This window comes from Apteryx rowi, unplaced genomic scaffold (assembly GCF_003343035.1).
Source record: "Apteryx rowi isolate R43461 unplaced genomic scaffold, aptRow1 scaffold_18, whole genome shotgun sequence".
NCBI classification, from domain to species: domain Eukaryota; kingdom Metazoa; phylum Chordata; class Aves; order Apterygiformes; family Apterygidae; genus Apteryx; species Apteryx rowi.
In genome coordinates, this window is record NW_020448085.1 from 3,192,170 (window position 1) to 3,211,537 (window position 19,368).

The 19,368-nt window shown below is 38.1% G+C and overlaps 1 protein-coding gene across 3 annotated transcripts in view; it reads right to left on the bottom strand.

The window, feature by feature from the left end:
* The window catches only part of TENM2 (teneurin transmembrane protein 2), a 543,159-nt gene that overhangs the window by 122,319 nt on the left and 401,472 nt on the right, over nucleotides 1-19,368 (bottom strand). For all 3 annotated transcript variants that reach the window (XM_026061298.1, XM_026061300.1, XM_026061299.1), the window contains one exon: nucleotides 9,981-10,103. In XM_026061298.1, coding sequence (XP_025917083.1) covers nucleotides 9,981-10,103 — 123 coding nt within the window. The remainder of the gene's footprint in view (nucleotides 1-9,980; nucleotides 10,104-19,368) is intronic.

Consider the following 19,368-nt stretch of genomic DNA (forward strand, 5'->3'; position numbering starts at 1 on the left):
TGCGAACTTCTAATCCCTCTAACCCTTTATTTCTGTGATTGCTCTTTACTAATCAAATATAGTAGAGAGTCAATTAGGCAAATATAAAGCTCCCTGTGCTTTTTTCAGTTGCATCTTGTATGCAACCAAGATATAAAAAAAAAATCATCAGAAAGGTGAACTAAAGGGGTAATTTCAATCTAAATTCACTGATCGCAAATTTTTATTACTATTGTTTTATATAATAAAGTAGTCCAATAAACTCCAGGTCACAGACAAGAGAGCTCATATAAAAAATTAAATGCATAGAACAGGATTTAGAGAACAGCATCTGTACTCTAAGAAGCATCTTCTCATTCTTTAAAGAAAGTTACTACAGYCCAATGCACCGCCTTTTAAGTTCTCTCTGCCTCAAGCTGTGACCATCTACAAGTTTCTCTTTCCCCTGTGCACTACCATATTTGCTGTGGTTGAAATGCAGCATTTGATAGTTCTTCAGCATGCATTATTGAAGACAAGATACAAGACCTTTCTGGCTGAGTGCTCTGGCTTCCAGCCCAGGAAAAAGTCAGCTTTTAAAACATGGGGGAAATCTCTTCTGYTCAGCAGCTGAACAGGATAGTTCTGAGGTTACATATATTCTAAACATGGAGTGGAATAGGTAAAGAGTTGGTAGTGCTTTCAGGCTAAAGTGTATAGCAGTGTTTGATTTTGTGCCCCATATTCCCAAACAACATGGAGATTAATCCATTTTTACGTTATTACAATGGATACTATAAATATCAGAAAACCACAGAAAATATCTATAACAGTCACACAAATCTAAAGGTATCATTGATAACAAGGCTATTAATAAGCACTGGGTGGTAGTGTTACCTGTAATTCAAACTGCCAGGATTTGTTAAAAGCTCAGCTGCTTACTTCATGTTTTTGTCATGGTATAACACTATTCTCAGTAAAAGATAGGTGTGGGAAGGATCTGCACATACCGCTGAAATATTTTCCACCACTTCATGAATGCAACAGGACGGCACAGATGACACATAATTCCAGCAGACAAGTACCATAACAGCTTTTCTATCTTGACTATCTTTAATTGAGAGAGCTACAATAGCATGGTTTCAATTTCAGATTCCAAATTATCTGCTAGCAGCACTTACACTTGCAGATAATGAAACAGATATTATATTGGCAGTGTCTTGAAATGGCAAAAAATGCTCTGAATACCAACTGTTAAGTAGTTTTTAATAAGTTGTTTGTTTTTTCATTTTCTATGTTAACGGGTCTACAACAATATCATGGCACTAACAAAAAAACAAAAGCAGAAGAAGCTGCAAAGATGGGCAGCAAAGAAAGGAAAAATGGTTGAGAATGGCAGTTGACATACCTATAGAGCTGTCCATGAAATGCAGACCTATCAGCCACATGCAGACAAGTAATGTTTCATAAAAAATATGTGATTTCATTTCAAATTGATTAATGCAACAGAGGATCTCAAAGTTCATGCCTCAATGAAGTAAGGAATCATCTCACTAGAGTTTAAATTAGTCCTTAACCACATAAATTGGAAAACGAGGTACAGAAAACTTAAAATCACCTGGTCAGTGTTGTACTGAGTGGCAGAGCTGGGAAGTCAACCTAAGAGTGAGGGATCCATCTTCTCCTTTGAGCACAACATTCACTACATTTCACATTTTCAAGCCATCATAGTAAATGATGCACTTTTTCTACATTCTTAAAAAATGTCCTGTAAATTATTTCTTTGGAAGCAGACTGTGCATACTTAAATGTATGCTGCATGTAATCTCTGAACAGACTCCTTGACACACCCTGAAAACCCTTATTTTCCAGAAGCAATAAATCCACAGTTATAGTGAACCATTCAAAGAAGAAGCTGTGTTGGTCAACGCTCTAATGTCATTTCCAGTAGTATTACAGTAGACATTTTTATTATGATAAAAGATGTAAAGAATAAAAGTGAGAAGAATTATTAGCAGGCCTATGCCTCTTCCAGTATTCTGACTCAGTTCACAGACTCCTTACACTTATCGCAGAATTATCTGAGTTATGTATTTTTGAGCTTGGATCCTACAATAAAGCTGTTTCAGTCCACTGAAGCTAGTGCAAGGCTTTGACATAAAGAAACCAGTAAATGTGCTCTATTTCTGAAAGCCAAACGTTGTAAAATGGATGTGAGTTTGGAACTCAGAACTGTCTCCGAGTGTTAGGGAGCCCTGCATGTTGGAACCAGCTTCTCTTCTTGTTTTGTCTCTTTTTAAACAATATTTTATTTATCTAATTCTAGCATTCAATAGTGGTCGTGCAGATTTAGAGATATGGCTTGGATGAGTAGCATGAATCTCATATGCCAACTAGCTAAATAATAACTAGCTTATAGGTCCATATACCTCTCATCAAAAACATATACATCAGGGCTACTGAGTTCTGCAACTGCTTCTAACGTGAAAAATAGCCTATGCCACAGAACAAGTTATAAAAGAAAGAATCCTTGTTAGCACGCTTTCAAAAGTGACATGGTGTTAGAATGCCTTTCTGCTTACATATGCTTTACAAATTACTGAGTCACATATTTTTATCACATCAAATAGAAATTAATTCTGAATATTGCTTCAGCCATTGTACCTCAGTTTTACCCAGTGCAGCAAGCTTAGTGAGCATGCAAACTGTAAGATCACCACAGTTTCTGTTGGAGATGATGGTTTCAGTGGCTATTAAAGCAGCTCACAAACACCACCACGAAAAATAGAAAAGAATTATGGTTTTGAGTCATCAATGCCTTTTGCTAATAACATTTGCTTCCAAGTCAGCTGAGTCTAAATTCCCTAGAGTTGTAACTTTTCAAGTAAATCTAACTCCTACTATTAATAAAAGACAAACCTTCCATGAAGGCTCAAATTTTAGCACTTTTGGTTGAATTCAGCCTTAGCCTCCTTCTGCCTTCCAAAAATCTGTTTTGTATTCCTAAGTGAGAAAGTGTAATTTTCAAGAGTCAAGAATTATCAAACCTATCAGGTACACTAAAATGAGAAAAATTATTCCAGTTGTCAGGAGAACTAGAGCTATTTTAATACTATGTCAGCACTTACCTTACAGGTAAATGAATATATTGGATGTCAACCTTTCCTAATGAAAGGTTATTAGAAAAAGACCTTTCTTTTATTTTTCTCAGGAAAATTATTAAGTAATTAGCTTTAAAATTGGTGAAAACAGCAGATCAGACTATTGAATTTTTAATTAACACGATCTGCCTATAGACATGATTCAGGTTCCTAATACTGAAATTATTCATTTCAGTTTGGCATCTCCCCATAGGCGCTTTTTTTGCTCTACTATATAAGATGACCTGGTTTCTAGTTGCCCAAACCACTCCTTCTGGTACACTTCATTGTCTCCGGAAACTCTGCTTCGCAAGAGAACTGAGACAGCTGTAGGGATTCAACACAGAAGACGATTTTAAGAACAGTTTAGATGAACATCTATCACGAGTGGTTAAGGCACACTTACCCTACAATAAAGCAAGGACTGGATGGCTGACCCCTAATTTTCAAGTCTGTATTTTTCCAGTAGAGCTGATCTCTGCTCTGCGCCCAGCCCATGACACGTGTAAGAAACTTAGCTGCTGCCTCCAATATGTCAAAAAAGATCTGTATTTCTTGTTTAAGGATACAAAACAAGACATATCCTGTTTTTACGGCTCTACACTATAATGCTGAAGTAACACAATTTAGAAATGCTTGAAGTTATAATACATAAGAAGCTTTATGTTTGCAAGCTTAACAAACTTCTTATAAAACTTTAAGTCCAGCAAGCAAGGTGAGCTTTTAAACCCCTGAAGATTATATTCAATTGAAGATTATATTGAATCATATTCTCTTAAAAATAACTGCTACAGGTGCAAGGAAATGATTAATACTTGTACCTACATATCTACATAAATATGGGACATTTGTAGAAAAGCAGCACGATCTCTTCATTATTACTGATGCAAATTGCTGTTAATTTCAGACAGGCAAAGCCTCTGGAATATGGCTTTGTAAATTCATGCTGAGTTATTCTCTCACTGGTATGAGAAACAAAACTAGTGAGAGCACTTCAGTTCTCCTCCTCGCTTTGCCACAGCCTGCGCACACAAGTTGATCATGATCTTTATGATCTCAGATGACTACTCATAAAACAGGAATAGCAATACTGATCTATTAGAAATTCTCACCTTGGAGATGAGTGATGCAGAGCAGTCACATTAAAAATACTACAGGAGGTGTCTCAATACTGTCCTCTCCATGTTCCTTCCTCCCCAAGTTAGAAATACAGAAGTGAAATGCAAAATAGATATGACCACTTAACCTCCTCTTAGTCAACAGGCTAAAGATTCATCAAGTTTACTTTATTTCTAAACCTGAAAAGCAGAGGAACATCATCCCAACTTTGTATCTGCAACAGCTTACTTTGCACTAAGACCTTCACTTAGAAACCCTGTCCCTCGAGATTTTTGTAAGTAAACTTCATAACATTTTTATAGTTTCCTTCCATCTTTACCTCCTAATGTAAAGAGTGCATATTTCCACCTGACTCTCTCCTTCCAGCTATTTTTAGAAGATTTTCCATTTTGATGGACCACTGCAGTTCATACCCAAAGACCATCAACTGCATTTAAGTGAAGTTACAGATGTGACAAACTGACAGATCTGGGAAGAAAGAGTAACCCAAAGAACTCATACTATCGTGAGCAAATAAATCTCAGTATCATCATCTCAGCTGTGGTTTTATCTGTCTATCTCGTAAATCCGTGGGTATTTAATTTTTTTTTTCTGTGATTTTCTCTCTATAAACCTCCACAAAAGAGGCTTTAAAAGCATATTTCTTCATCTTACCCAGGGGAGCCATTTCAATCTCTCCATCAAACATATATTTATCAACTAAATAACACTTATTAATTTAAACTGCTGTGTTATTTACCCAGTTGAATTACTATTTTGGCATATACATTTGAAAAGACTGTTTTAGCACTCAAGTATATTTGCCGTTGAAGCTCTCAGATAGGCAACACACGGCAACAGCAATGCAAAGTCCCCCATGCTAACTTGTTAGGAGGCCTCACCTTTGAGCTGGAGAACAGTTTCAGGGTGGCAGTTGACAGGACATGCTCACTCAACCTTTCACTTAACTAATGGCAAGTGGTGTCAGCTACGGAGGCAGAACTGTATCTAGACTGAAACCACATTTACTTGGGTTTTATATTCTCCTCTCCCATACCATAATTAAAATTTAAAAAAAAAGAAAAGAGAAATCTGGCTACCAGCAGTGTCACACTACAGACATCACATTTAAATAGCAATTAACTACAGTGCTTTGACTGTGTGTCTTTATAATGGAGATTGCTGCAAATTGTGTCTTGATAATACTCTTGAAACATATCTAGCAGAACAACTCTTCCAAAGGATCCAAACTGAGTTACCATGATAATTCATGTAATTTCAAAATAAATACAAAGAATAAATAACACCAATGTTGGTATAAGAGCATTCTCTTTCACTTCTCTTCCTGTACCTCTTCATGCACCTTTCCACTTATTACCAAGTCTCTGCTTCAAACATAGCTTTCTTTCTCTTTTCACCTAATTTACTTCTGTTGTTGCTGTTTGTTGTACTGTTAGGAATTTTCACTGTTGACTCAGAATTCCAAAGATACCTATGGTACAGCTGTTTAAAGGAAACTATTCAATATAAAAATACACTTCACTGTCTTTCTGCTGAAAAACAAAGCATGGGAATTACTGTGCTAGCTTGATTTTATCCTCAGGTAAATTTGCTCTTCATATGACCAGACACATCTTATGGTTTCAGAAAGAGGAAAAAAAAGGAAAAAATATTTTTTACTACACAAATCTTTTCAGTTGAAAAATCAGTGCAATGAACTGTTATCTTAGTGATCACTTCCTATATGAACTYGTGTCTCAAAATATCTACTGCTAATACACGAGTGCCCTAGAACGCAACTGAAAACCAGATACTTTTGCAATGTGTAAAATAGATTGACTGCTGATGCAAAACTAACTCTCACAGCTATAATAACATAAAAAGCCAGGAAATGAGGGTTTGTCTGGAGAAGCTGCTATGACACATCTTGAACTTCAGTTATGCTGAAGATGCTACGGTAATAACGAGCTCTACTTTGTGCCGTGAGGAGGAAGGAAGTTTCTGAATTTGTATAAGCTTTCAGGAGTCCATCAGAACAGCTCCAAGCTGGCTCCTGCAAACAAATCAACATCCCAAGTTCATCGGTCAGTATGCCACATTTCCACGGCAACTTGGGGCTGAATTCAGTAACTGGAAACAAGTGGGTTTTGTGGCACTTCAGTACTCCACCATTTGATTAGGAACAACTCAACTGTAATTATGTTTTCTAAATCCACATTCTATGAAGAACTTAGGAAAATATCTTACAAGCTGTAGATAAACCTGGATCCAGCTGGTCAATCCAAAGAGACCAACAAAGAGACTGGATTATGTAAGTATCAGCAAACAGATTCAAATCCACCTTTTACAATTATTCAGTATATTGATAATAACCAAACTGATCTTTCAGGTCTACAATACTTGGCCGTAATTGTCTTTGGTGTCTTTTAAAATGCTTGTTTCTAGATTCAGAGACCACAATCTCTTACTGTGTTTTTCAGCTTTATACAACCTTACTGTAACAAATAATCAAGTTAAAAAAATAGTAAATCAAGTCTAAATTTTTTTTTGTTATAGTAGAAAATCTGCCAAAGTTTGGAGCTAATGCACCGAAGACAGTAAGTCATAAAGAAAAATAAAAAAAGTCTACACTGAAGCATTCTTTACTCAGATTTTTAGGTGGAGTTAGTTTGGATAATTCCACATGAATTGCAGGAGCTTATCTCAGATGTCCTCTGGAATGATTAAAGTTGACTTTTATAGTATATTCTGTCAATTAGAAAGGAAATGGCACATGGCTAGTCACATACTTTATGGAGATACGTGTCAGCCTACTATATGCTTTTAAATTTAAGACATACTTTTGGCACAGACTTACAGAATCTAGGCACAGAGAAGCACCATAAGATCATCTAATTCACTTCTTCATGAAGAACGGATTATTCCCAAACATGCTGTTACTTTATTTTGGTGTTTTCTTTCCTAATCTAGGTTTAATTACAACAAAATGTTAACACTATTCTTATGCAACTGTCACAGGTCATCAGTCCAAGAAAGTTTTTTTAATGTCATTTCTGTCTATATCATCCCTGTAGCTATTCTGTAATTCCAACACAGTGCCAACTTTGTTTTTAATGTACTATGAAGGAATCCTACATTACCACTTGATTAAGAACAGTTTTGTTGTTGTTGTTGTATTTTTTTTTTTTTTTTTTACTTTTGTCTCTTAATCTATCTCTAGTTCAGCCTCAAGGCCAGAAAAGACATTTCCTGCTTTGTTTATAGTCAGACGATGGTAGACTTGTACTACAGCAGCATTGAGGATTTTTCTACCCATTGCACTTGCCTACTCCTTTCAGATGTCTCCTGTATCAGTGAGATACAGCGTGTAGTTACCTGCAATTGTGTTATCTTAATAGTGAATTTTGGTTTCATTCAGATAGGGAAATATATTAATAAAGTAATTTGCATTCCTCTTAAAGTGCAGTTTTATTATTCCGTAACAGAATTTAGTCTCATAATAAGAAACAAGCAGTTCAAATTGAAATATCTGCTTTTTTTTTTCCCTCCAAATTGCTCTACTTCAAAATGCCTCGCTTGCTGAGTAGGCACAGCTTGCTTTTAAGTGGCCATTTGCAGTCTAAGGGTTAAAGGTTTCTTTGGGAGACCCATGTTTTGAAAAGAATGGCTTCATCCTGAGTCATGTCAATTATAAAAAGGTCACTCTCCACAGCCAGAGAGCTGAGCCCTGAAATGGCTGTTGTGTTAAAAGCTGTCAGAGACTTTCCTGAAAACTGCTTGGATAGCAATATTAACTTGAACATAATAAAGGGAAAGGTGAGATAGAAAAACTTTTCACCCTTCCCTGCTATGAGAATTTTTAGCTATTCCTTACATTCATCCAAACCTGTCATTCGCATTATTCCATAGTGGAAGACTACTTCCCTAAATATTATCCCTCCTCCCCCCCATCAAATTATTAGCATTTCAGCAACCTTCTATAAAATGTCAGAAGAACAGTGAAACTTTTCCATTTTCCAGTGGGTTCTGAAAAAAACCTAACTGCAGCAATTTAAGACATAACTAGCAACTCTGTCTCCTCATCTCATCCACAGGAGGTTACCACTCCCCAAATAGCCGCCACCTCAGCCTCTTCGAAAGTGCAAAGCTAATGCAGTGGGGTTGGCATAAACTGCCAAGATTTGCAGGAAGCGCCCCAGCAGATGAGCACATTCCAGCTCAACAGTCCTGCTGCCCTGTACTTGCAGGGATAGCAGCAAAAAGCTGCAGGGGAGGGAATTTGGAAATGTGTTAAATACGGCAGTTGTCTGCTAAGTGACCATAATTGAAGTCCTGAGCTCTTCAGGTTCTGGCTTAAAATCACAGGGTCTCTCACCTGTGCCCAGGCTGGCAGAAGTTCAGCAGTGACACACACACGCTGCCTTGTACTCAGTGATGCGCCGATTTTGCACAGTTCCACCTACAGTCAGTCAACAGCTGAAAGTCAGGCCAACCAGCCACTGTCCGAAAATCTACAGTTGTTTGCCACCACTGGGATGTCGAGTTTTAACAAAAGGAGACCAAAATTAGCCCCTTTACTGAATATACAAAGAAGCTGAGGTGCAGCAACATCGTTTATTGAAAACAAAAACAAACCCGTAATTTGTAAAAGGAATGGGCACTTCAAAGAACTGAACTCAAGCTTTCTTTCCCAGCTCCATTTAATTGAAATTTTAAATTTTCCAGTACATCAGTACATGCGAGTATACTGTGTTAGCAGTTGTTTCTACCACTTCCTTCAGGGATGAACAAGTCTAACCCAAAGCATAGGTCCAGAGAGCCAGATGATGTTCAGCTGTAAACAAAACACTTYTGTTGACTAATGTCTAGTGCTTTTACTTCTCTTCTGTTTCAGTCACCCCATCCCAGATTCACAGTAAAGCCTTGGTGCTTTGAATAATCAACAGTTATGTTCTGTCTTGTTATTAACAAAATTCTGGTAAAAAACAAGAAAAGTCCTATCACAATGTAGCAAAGAAAACTCCTGAACTTCATCATGAAAAAGTGTTAAATTAAAATCATTAAAATCCCTTTTACGAAATAAAAATTCTCTGTATTTTTAATATTCTTAGTTTAAGAAAGTATTTCTGTTTTAATATTTTTGCTCATTCTTCTCATTACTTCACCTCATCTGTCCTCCTCCACTGGCACATATTTTTTCTTTTGGAAAAAAATTTCATGCATTTTTTACGTTGCTCTTATTAACATTACAGGATAGATTATTTACTATGGGTCAAATTCTGCTGTCGTTGCTCATGCAGCATTACCAGTGTTTTCAACTAACATTATAGCTGAGAGAGAAAAAAAAACAGGGATTTGGTCCTGGCTGGAAGCCAAAGTTTTTGATTTCCCCCAGGCAGAACAGGGTATTTCTCCCACAAGTCGAGCTTTTTCCTCTTTCTGAGACATCTCTAAGCAAAACCTGGAAACAGTATAYATTAAAACCATCAAAATGTACGTGCATATTTTGATGGAGCACCTCTTCATTAGTAGATGATGTTGCAGAATTTACCAGATTTTAGGCACTAATGCAGAGAGGGGCAGAGTCAGAATAGTTGCACCCTGACAGTGAACCAGCACTGATGCCCTCCTGCAGAATGCAGAAAGCAATACCGCTAAAGAGAGCTGTAAAAAAAGAGTTGGCATACATCTCGGTGCAAGTGCAAATACCAAAACCTGCACGGTGAACTAAACGCGGCTGGAAGAGCGGAGCCCCGGCGGGCGAGGGCTGCAGCGCAAGCTCACCTCTGCCTCCCGACGGCCCGGCGGCCGCCTCGGCGGGCCCCGGCGCGCCGCCTCTCACGCCGTTGTTGAAGGTGTGTCCGTCCGCGGGCTGCAGCTGCCAGTTCAGGCCGAGCAGGTGCATTGCTGCAAGAGATACAAAGTCGGGAAAAATCAATACGCAGGACACGGACAAAGATGTTCAGGAAGAGACTACAGCTATTTTCAGTTAAGCATCTAGATGAAAATACTGTAGAGCAGCTTGTCTTGGAGGCATGTTAGTATGCTTTAAAAAAAAACAAAAAAGACTCATATGAATTTATTTTATTATTGCTCAGTAACCAGATCTTCTAAACTGCAGAAACGCAAAAGGAAAAAATGCTCATATACTGGTGTATCAAAAGAGAGGCAAGCATTTGGTTCGGGCTTTGGCATCATGCCCTAACCTTTCTGATTCACAAATTAAAGAAGGATATCTTCTTTGAAACAAAACATTACTGCAAATACTAGTTCAAAGTTTATTTAAATTACTTGTGATAATTTATATGTTGATTACAAAATTAGCTTTAGCCCTATATACACTAATGACATTTTAATTCAATTATTTTGTGTTTATTATAACTTATTTAAATCATCATTTCCAACAGCTTTTGTCTTAAATTTGTAGCTTAAACTGTCTTGACAAATCCAGGTCTTTGCCAGCCCTTTGGCCTCACATTTTTTTATACTGCAGTGCCTGAAACTCTCCTGTCCGGCCACGCGGCGCAGAGGCTGGCACCTCCTGGCAGAGCTCACCGGCTGCGCAGGGCCGGCGGTTCCTCGCGGCTGGACACCGGGCGTGCGTGGCGCTGTACGGAGCGGCCGGGGAGCTGAGCCTGGCGCTCGCCCGCGCGGAGCTGGAGAAGGGCCGCGGCAGCGCCCCGCGAGCGCGGGAGTTAGAGGCACCGCAGCCGGGGCTCACTGAGCAAGTGCTGTGCATAATGCGTGAGACTTGGCAGGTCTGAATCACTCGGCTGCTGGCACAGGGATTTATGTGCATCTTCACCTTGTATAAACAGAAACTACCTGAATATATCTCCATACTTTCATCATATTTTCTCTATGGCATCTTCCCAGTACAGAGGAAAGCTGGGGAGGGGGTGGAAAGAGCCCACAGAGCTGTTTTTATTTACTTTATGTGCACCATCACCACTCATCCTGTTTATATAGCTTGCCCCTACCACGGAGAACAGCACTTTCAGTTATATACTATATGGTGTTAGAAGGGATACACTGTCATTTTAGGAGAAGAAAATATCAACAATATAATTATGGGCATCCTTWTAATTGTTCACTTCTACAATGTCAGATCTGCTTAAGATCAGCAGATATTTTGCATCTAGTTAAAGCATCTGTAGAAGAACTGGTGCAGTCACAAATGCACTGACAGCAGCCCCACAGCTAAACATTCAGACATCAAATATCAGGCAAAGGCAAAGGCAAAGAATTATCACAGGAATTGCAACTTACTGTCCTTGAGACATCACTCAGATAATCTATCTCTGAACACAGGGAATCTATTTTGGTGTGACTCATTCATGTGCCTATTCTAAAAACCAACAACAACAACAACCAGCTCCCCCCCMCACCCCCTTAAAATCCCCCCAAATCCATCTATCCCAAATCCTGGAAGCCTCTCAGCACATAATCTATACAGAGTTTAGCCTCCATATTTTTGAGAGAAGCAGCTCAGAAGCCAGACACCCTTCGTAACATCGCCTTCCCCTGTACATACCTATGGGCCCAGCAGATGCCTAAGAATAGTAACTACAACCTGGAGACATTTTGTGTGAATGCAGTTGCCAAAAAACACAGATTTTGTATTAATGCTGAATTTGCAAATTTTTTTCTATTAGGACAAAAATAATACATTAAAGTAACTGGCATTTTAAAAAATGCTAAGCGTGAACCTGAAAATTATGTTTTGTTGAGAAATTACTCAACTTCCATTTCTAGAGAATGTTTAGAATTCCTGGAAAACATACAAAAATTTTATGGGAGATCAAATGTTTTATTCAATTACAACTTTTTTGTTTTGACAAAACAAACGTTTTAGAAGGTATTTTGGTCTTGTCTCAGGCAATTAACTTTCTTTTCAGTATGGCAAAGAAACTGAAAAAATTATTCATAAAGCTCAAATGACAAGCAAGTCTGCTACAGCCTCTCCGCAGCAGGCGCGGGGCGCGAGCGGCGCGGGGTCGTGCGAGGGCCTCGGGGACGCCGGGAGCCGAGCAGCGGTGTGGCAGGCTTGTGCTGTCGGCAAGTCCCGCGCAGGGGGCAGGAGGGGCTCCAGGCACTGTTCATCTGGACCACTCCCTTAAGCAAGGAATGAATAAAAATGAAGTGGATATCAGAGCCTCAAAAYAAAAACAAGTTATAGAGGAGAATTAGACTTGTGTGTTTTATGCTCTCAGGGTGTCTATACAAAGTTGCAATTATTTTTCTTTATTGCAAGTATAACCACAAATGTAGGTCATGAAGAGATGAAAGTCTGTTGCTTCAAGTAGGAATCCTTCCATACAACAAAGACATAAGGAAATCATAACTAATGGTCTGTCCAAGAGAATTATAGCTGCTAACTAGGTAAATTCAGACAAGGAATTAAAAAAGATCATATTAACATGATATTAAGACAAACTTTGATCCATCTGCTTCCAAGTATGCCATGATTTCATTAATAACTCTGCTGCTCTGTGTTTTAATCATAGATGCACATTAGGTAGGAGCAATTAGAGCTCCTTCCTAACAGGCCAGGGATTTGCATGTCTGCTATAGCTCCCTACAGAGACAGAGAGAAGATGACAAATCTCCTGCACAGCTCACGTATCCATCAACTTGATCTACAAACTTCCACTAAGACAAGTGAAGTCACAGGCATGAGGCAAGTTCCTCTCCTACCAAGAATACAAAAAGAAAAGTGTGTCGCGGGGGCCTGAGGGGAAAGCTCTGGGTTTGTACTGCGTATCGCAAACCTGAAGAGCAGCACAGCAGTGAGAACAAGGAGCTACCTAGTCTCTCCTGCTTCAAAATGCTGTGAGATGGTAAATTTATATGATTAACCTTTTGTACTGTTAATCAAACAAAAATGCCTCCAGCAAAGGAATAAGCAGAAGCCCATTAATTAGAAACATGGGGATCTGCTCAGAAGTTGAGCACATGCATCAGAGGAGAAATTTGAGGTAGTAAATTTGTGTTCGCTTCCTATTTGTTCTATTGTGGTTTTTTTTGAAACTACAGCTTAAGAACCTGTGACGTTCTGGCTTTGCCTTCTTCCCCAAACACACTCTTTTACCAGATATTGCAGTACAGGCTGTATTTTCTCTTATGGATATTCACCAGCCAACTGAGTTAGGATCCATATGCTCAAAAACACACCTAGGTCTGGCCGTCTCTGACTCTGGCCTGTCAGTGACTGATCTGAAACACCAAAAAAGTGCCAATTTATCCCTTATGTATACAGTGTATTCATAAATTATGTTGTACCAAGAACATAGGTATGTTTTGCAGTTATTTATTTAGATCCGTTCACTTTTTTCTCAACATTTAAGCACATTTTCTAAGTTCTTGTTTTGAATACTTTATTTTTAAACACTGAGCTTATCAGAATTTATCTGGTTCATTTAACATTGATCAAGGATCTTGGGATGGTGAATTGTGTATTAGTATGCTCTAAAAACTGAGAATACAGAAACAATGAATTTTGAAGTAAAATCTGTGAAATTTAGGTAAGAAAAAAATAGTCAACCTCTTCCCCTGCAATACACACACAAACAGAGGAAAAAAAACACACCTAAAAAATAAAAGCTAAACTTGCATATACATCAAGAACAAGAGCAGAGAACTAGTCTACCACTAAAGACCTATCAAGTGTCAATCTAAGACTTACATAAGACAGAGTTTGCCAGAATGAATCACACATTATTTTAGAAATCCCAAAAGGTCTACAAGTCTACAGAAAAAATAACAAAGCTTCTGTGAACGTTCTCTAGGACTCCATAGTGTCCCAAATTTCTCTTTTGCTCAGTCTTTTCTTTGTTTGGCCATAACCCCTATGTCACTCCATTCACAGTTTAACCTAATGGACAATGGTGTCCAAGCTCAGAAAGCTCTCCTTCCTCTCTCTGTGTTCTCCTGACCATCCTAGACCATGTATTTTTAAAAGTCAATACCTTTGGACTCTCCATTTGCTAAAGATCTCCCAGTGCTACAATGCAGCGTCTGTCAACAGGCAGGATACAATCAGCTTTTGCATTTAGCCCTTTATGTTATGGCATTCCTTCTTAAAGGGAGGTCTATGCAGATTAGTGATTCACCATTTTTCCCATTCCTACTCCATCTTCCCAGTTGAAGTCTGGGAGATACGCAGCACTTGCTTGTCTAGAAAATTCAGTATTCTCTACTGAAGGCAAAGGAAGGAAGTTTATAAAAGTAACCAGAATTCAGAATGTTTCCTTATATTAATTTTCCAAGCTGCCATTCTTACTAAACAGCTCTCAAGCCTAAGCGTCATCCTAAATTAGTGTCATCCAAAATTATCCCATCAAACTATGCTCTCACTTTGTCAGGATATATCTAGTCATGTTATTCTGTTTAATTGCAGCAGGCCAGCTGGTGTCGTAGGTGTTTTACAGATGCTGACACCATCCTTTGCTCAGGTAAGTCTGCTGGCCAGCCTCCAACTGCGTTTGCAGAGGGAAGAAGGCAAGCACTGTCAGTTTGCAGCTAGAGAAGAGTATGGGACTTCTTGTGTCAAACGATGAATAGGGCACTTGTCCCAACGGTAGCTGCTGAACCCAAGGACCTCGCCTCACAGTTATGCTAAGCCTCTTCACAGTCTATCACCAGCAGAAAGGGACCATGGTTCCTGGAAGTTCTAATCTGTAATTCCTCCAGTTTAATGTAAGTTAAAGTGCTTGAAAAATCATTACCAAAACATGAGACTTTGTTACTTAAGGAAAATAACCCTAAAATAATCAGTGAGAATGAATATCACCTTTTCTTGCTGGAGAAACAAGGGTGCATCTCCTAAAATATAGGCCTAACCACAGAACTCTATATTCTTTCTTGTTCCTTGTCATTCTTCCAAAGTAACGTAGTGAAAGAGTTTATTAACAGACAATAGAATGTTTTTGGTTCCATTGTGGTCCCTTCAAAAAAAATCAAAGATAAATGCTAGTTACATGTAAATATCAAAAACAGAAACTTGTTTGATGACTACTGGGAACATGTTGCTGTCACATGTGGCTTTGTTATGCAAGCCGAGAAGAAACAAACACACCAGGCTGTGAGACACCTAGTGTGACTGTAATAAGTATGCCAGAGTCCTTCTGAGGATATTTGAGAGATCTCAGTGAAATTCATCACGTTCCCCTGCCATTTTCCAAAGGCAAAACAAAAGCCATGGCTTGCTGGGTGGGCGTCTGCTATTTGTGCTATATTACCTACAGGATAGTTTAAAGTCATATTTCAAAAAGGTCTATCATTTGATATGATAGAGTTGCAAATGGAAAAGAGGCTGTGCAGCACAGTGATGAAGTCTGCTACTGACACTGCATTATTCAAAGTGAGGGCTGACTGGGAACTGCATAAGGACTTTATGGGACTGGAGAAAAGGAATCCTAACTCCATATATAACATGGTGAGCTCTGAGCTGACCATCAAACCGAAGGGAAATCTTGTGCTATAAGATGTTGTTGGAGATCTCAGGGATACAAGTGATAAGAGTTTAAATTTTTTTGAGAGTGGATTTTAGATTTTATAATCAGTGATTGAAGTTCAATTAAAAGAATTTGCTGTAATACCAATACTTAGGGAATTTATGAACTCAGGTTGTAAGATTAATGACTAAGAATCCCACATACCTCATTTAAAATATTTTGATGCACTCCTGATCATATTGTGATCCTCTATTTGTGAATATTCAATTGTTTTCAGGAAAGGTTAAAGCAATATTTCAAAAAAGATAACTTGATCTAAACTTAATACTACTTCTTTACAATGTATACAGAAAATTGCTTATTGACTACAGCTATTGAAGTTCGACAGCTAAGATGGTTCTCTTTCACGGTCATTAATTCTCAGTAAATATATGCTTCTCTTAATCCATATGCTACTTGGTATGCACTAATCTTCTTAATAAATTTATATTAAAAGCAYATTTGGGAATTCAATTTACAGCATTACCAAAATACATAACTTCAAAAATTAACAGGATTACACTGTTCTCATTACAAGAATAGGTATTTCTGCATTACAGCTTGAGAGTACAATGAAGAACCATTCTTCTGTCTGGTATTTATCCTACATATAATATTGAACAAGACCTTTCACTTCTTGGAGCCAATTTTTTTCAAATCTACAAGGTTAAAAATGGAGAATTCCATTAACTACAATGTTACTGCTGCATATTTTTATATCGTGTTACATGTTTCTTTCCACTTCTCCATCAATTGAACTAAGCTGGTACTGTTATCCTTCTACATTTCTACTGTCTACTCTTCCTCTTGTTAACTGTACCTGACTTCTTCGGCAGCTTTACTTCTAAATTTCTTGTAACTCTCCAAAGAGAAAAACAGAATCGGCATTTTCTGACCACGGGGGGAATGCCTTGAGGGCTGATTACACAATAAATTTATGGAACAACAAACGTAATAAATATCAGGCTGCAGGTTCTGCTGGCCTTTTCACAGCTGCAGAGTGAACCCCACCCTACACTCTGATCCCAGAGTAAGCTTATAAACAATTACATTAAAACCTGAATTTCTGTGCTTCACTTTCTGAAAAATAAGCAGGGGGAAACACAGAGTCAGACCCTTATTTCTGCTTCTGCACTCTTTGTGATGGTAGTGCTTGCTGTGTAAGAGGGGAGAGCACAGGGCCTCCCCTTTATGACAGAAATGTCAAGCATGCTCTTTCTGCTCACCAGGCAGATACAGGAGATATTGTGCCTTTTTGAAAACACAATGAAAAAAAAAGTTGACTTCGCACAATCTTAAACATAACAAAGCAATCCTTAGGCATAATTTCACCCTCAGCATGTAAACTCCCTTTTAGACAATAAACTGTTTAGGACATGGCTTTTGCTTCATGAAACATCCAAACCCAGAAGCATTTTACAGAAATACCATAAAGGATCTATGAATGGGTGTATTGTTATAATCAGCAGCAGAACTTCTGCTGGGATTTATTAATTGATTTCTTTTGAATAAATGTTATTATAGATGAAAAAGGAGATGGAAGGAGGACTGTAAGATGTTTGTCAGTGTGTTCACAGGGAAGAAATAGGGGGATCGAATAAAAGCAAATCTTTTTTAAATTGGCCACCCCACCACCCCACCCCACCCCACCGCCAAACTGACCGATTGCTTTCCCCATGTACATCAGTAAACTGAATGGAATGAATTTTCAAAGCACAGCATGAAAGATACACCCACAAATCCCATTAGTAGTAATGCGATTTGTGTCCTCATCTGCCACGCAAGGCTTTGAAAGTTTACTCCTCTATGTCCATCTTCAGCCTTTCTACTTCCAAAATACTTGAAAACCTTACACGCACTTGGAATTACCTGATGAGGGAGAATATGAAGACCTGGCATTCKATTGGCACGAGTACCACAAGCAGAGCTTCAGATTGCAGGAACGAGCTGTATACCTCGGCTTGTCGTTAGTTCCCTCTTCGCTGCTCTAACTGTGACTGAGAAAGAATTCCTGCTTGATACTTTTTGGCTTTTCCCTTTTCAGTCCTCTTTACTGAAATGTTTTGATTTTGTGCCACTTTCTGAATGAATTTTTGTCATAAGAAGGGTAACAGCATTGCATGTTACCTTCAGAATCTGGAATCGCGTGACAAAGGCCTTAAAGGAGAAACAGAATACAGTGCCCCGTTCATCCATTCTCATGGCAGGCTGCAGATTGCACAGAGTATAGAAAACTGGCACAAGATTAATCAGTTCCTGAGACTGTATAAAATGAGCTCACTTCTTATGGCAACTTCAAGAGTCAAGACTGCAATCTTTTTGATCTTGCATCTGACCTAGATGGCTGTAAATAATAATAAAAGTATTTATATTTTTATTTACCCATCAAAGCATCATTCAGCCTAGAAGGTCCAAAACCACATTAAAGAGCATCTGCTCAACCAGCCTTGCCAAAATGCAGCCACTTTTGAAATAGAGTAAGAATAGCAGAAAGGGATGCTCTTGTCAAAAGCACAGTGGAAAACCCAATTTTTACAAGAAATTGTGAGCATTTAACGTTAATACAAAGTAAATTGAATCCAATTTTAATTTTGCAGGTAAAAGATACCATTATCATGAACAAAGTACTCAACTTGTCTCTATTCTACTTCCAAGAGGAGGAAGAGCGTAGTCGAAACCTGAAACTGCAGTTTCAGGGAATATAGACACAAATACAGTTTCTTAAATCACTGCCACTTGCACTTAGGAGAGTTGGAACTTACATATAGAATAACTGATTTACTTTCAATATTAATTTTAACTCTAAGGGATATCATGTCAATCATTYATTAGACTTACGTTCATCTTCCCAAACTGCAACATGGTACCCTAATCTCTACAAATATGTTGAAGATGACTCTCATAATCTAACTGTTCCAAAGCATTCAAACCGTGGCTCAACCTCTAATTGGTAGGCATATTGACAAGAAAATAGAGTTTTCTCCTTTGTTACTCTTTTTCATACACTAAATGAAGTAAAACTGCATGATTATGAATAGCTATATTTTTGTCCCCAATACAAGTAAGTATCATTTCTAATCATGGAGTATATTCTTCCCTTAACAGAAATTATACAGAACAGTTTAATTGAATTACACGGCTGTAAAACCTTGCATGTATGATAAAATTTCAGATTTTACTTTCTGCATGAATTAGCTCTTGGATTTAAAAGTTCATTACAAAGAGGAAATAAATCCAATGAGGAAAAGTAAATGTGATTTCCTCCCCCAAAAGTTTCTCATTCATTTTCAACACTATAAGCTGTTTAAACTTCTTTCATGACACACTTTAGAAGACATATATAAACCTAGTGCAAATTATATCCTAGATATTCAGAAAAAGATACAGATTATAATTAGTATCTATGCAGAGTTCAGCCTATGCCTTGCAAGGCTGACATTATTAATGCCCTGTTAGTTGGATGTCCTACTGATCCAAGGTAGAATCACACATGAAAATCAAAGGTACAGTTTTACTTGACAAACATCTTACATAACTAGGCAGTTATGGCCATGTAACTGTCATTCCTTTGTTGGTTTCTTTAATTGTAACTTTTTTTTTAAAGGAACAATATGAAATTACTATTTTAGTTATGTTTTTAAGAAATCTTTTTTTCCATTCTTCTTACATGTGTTCTA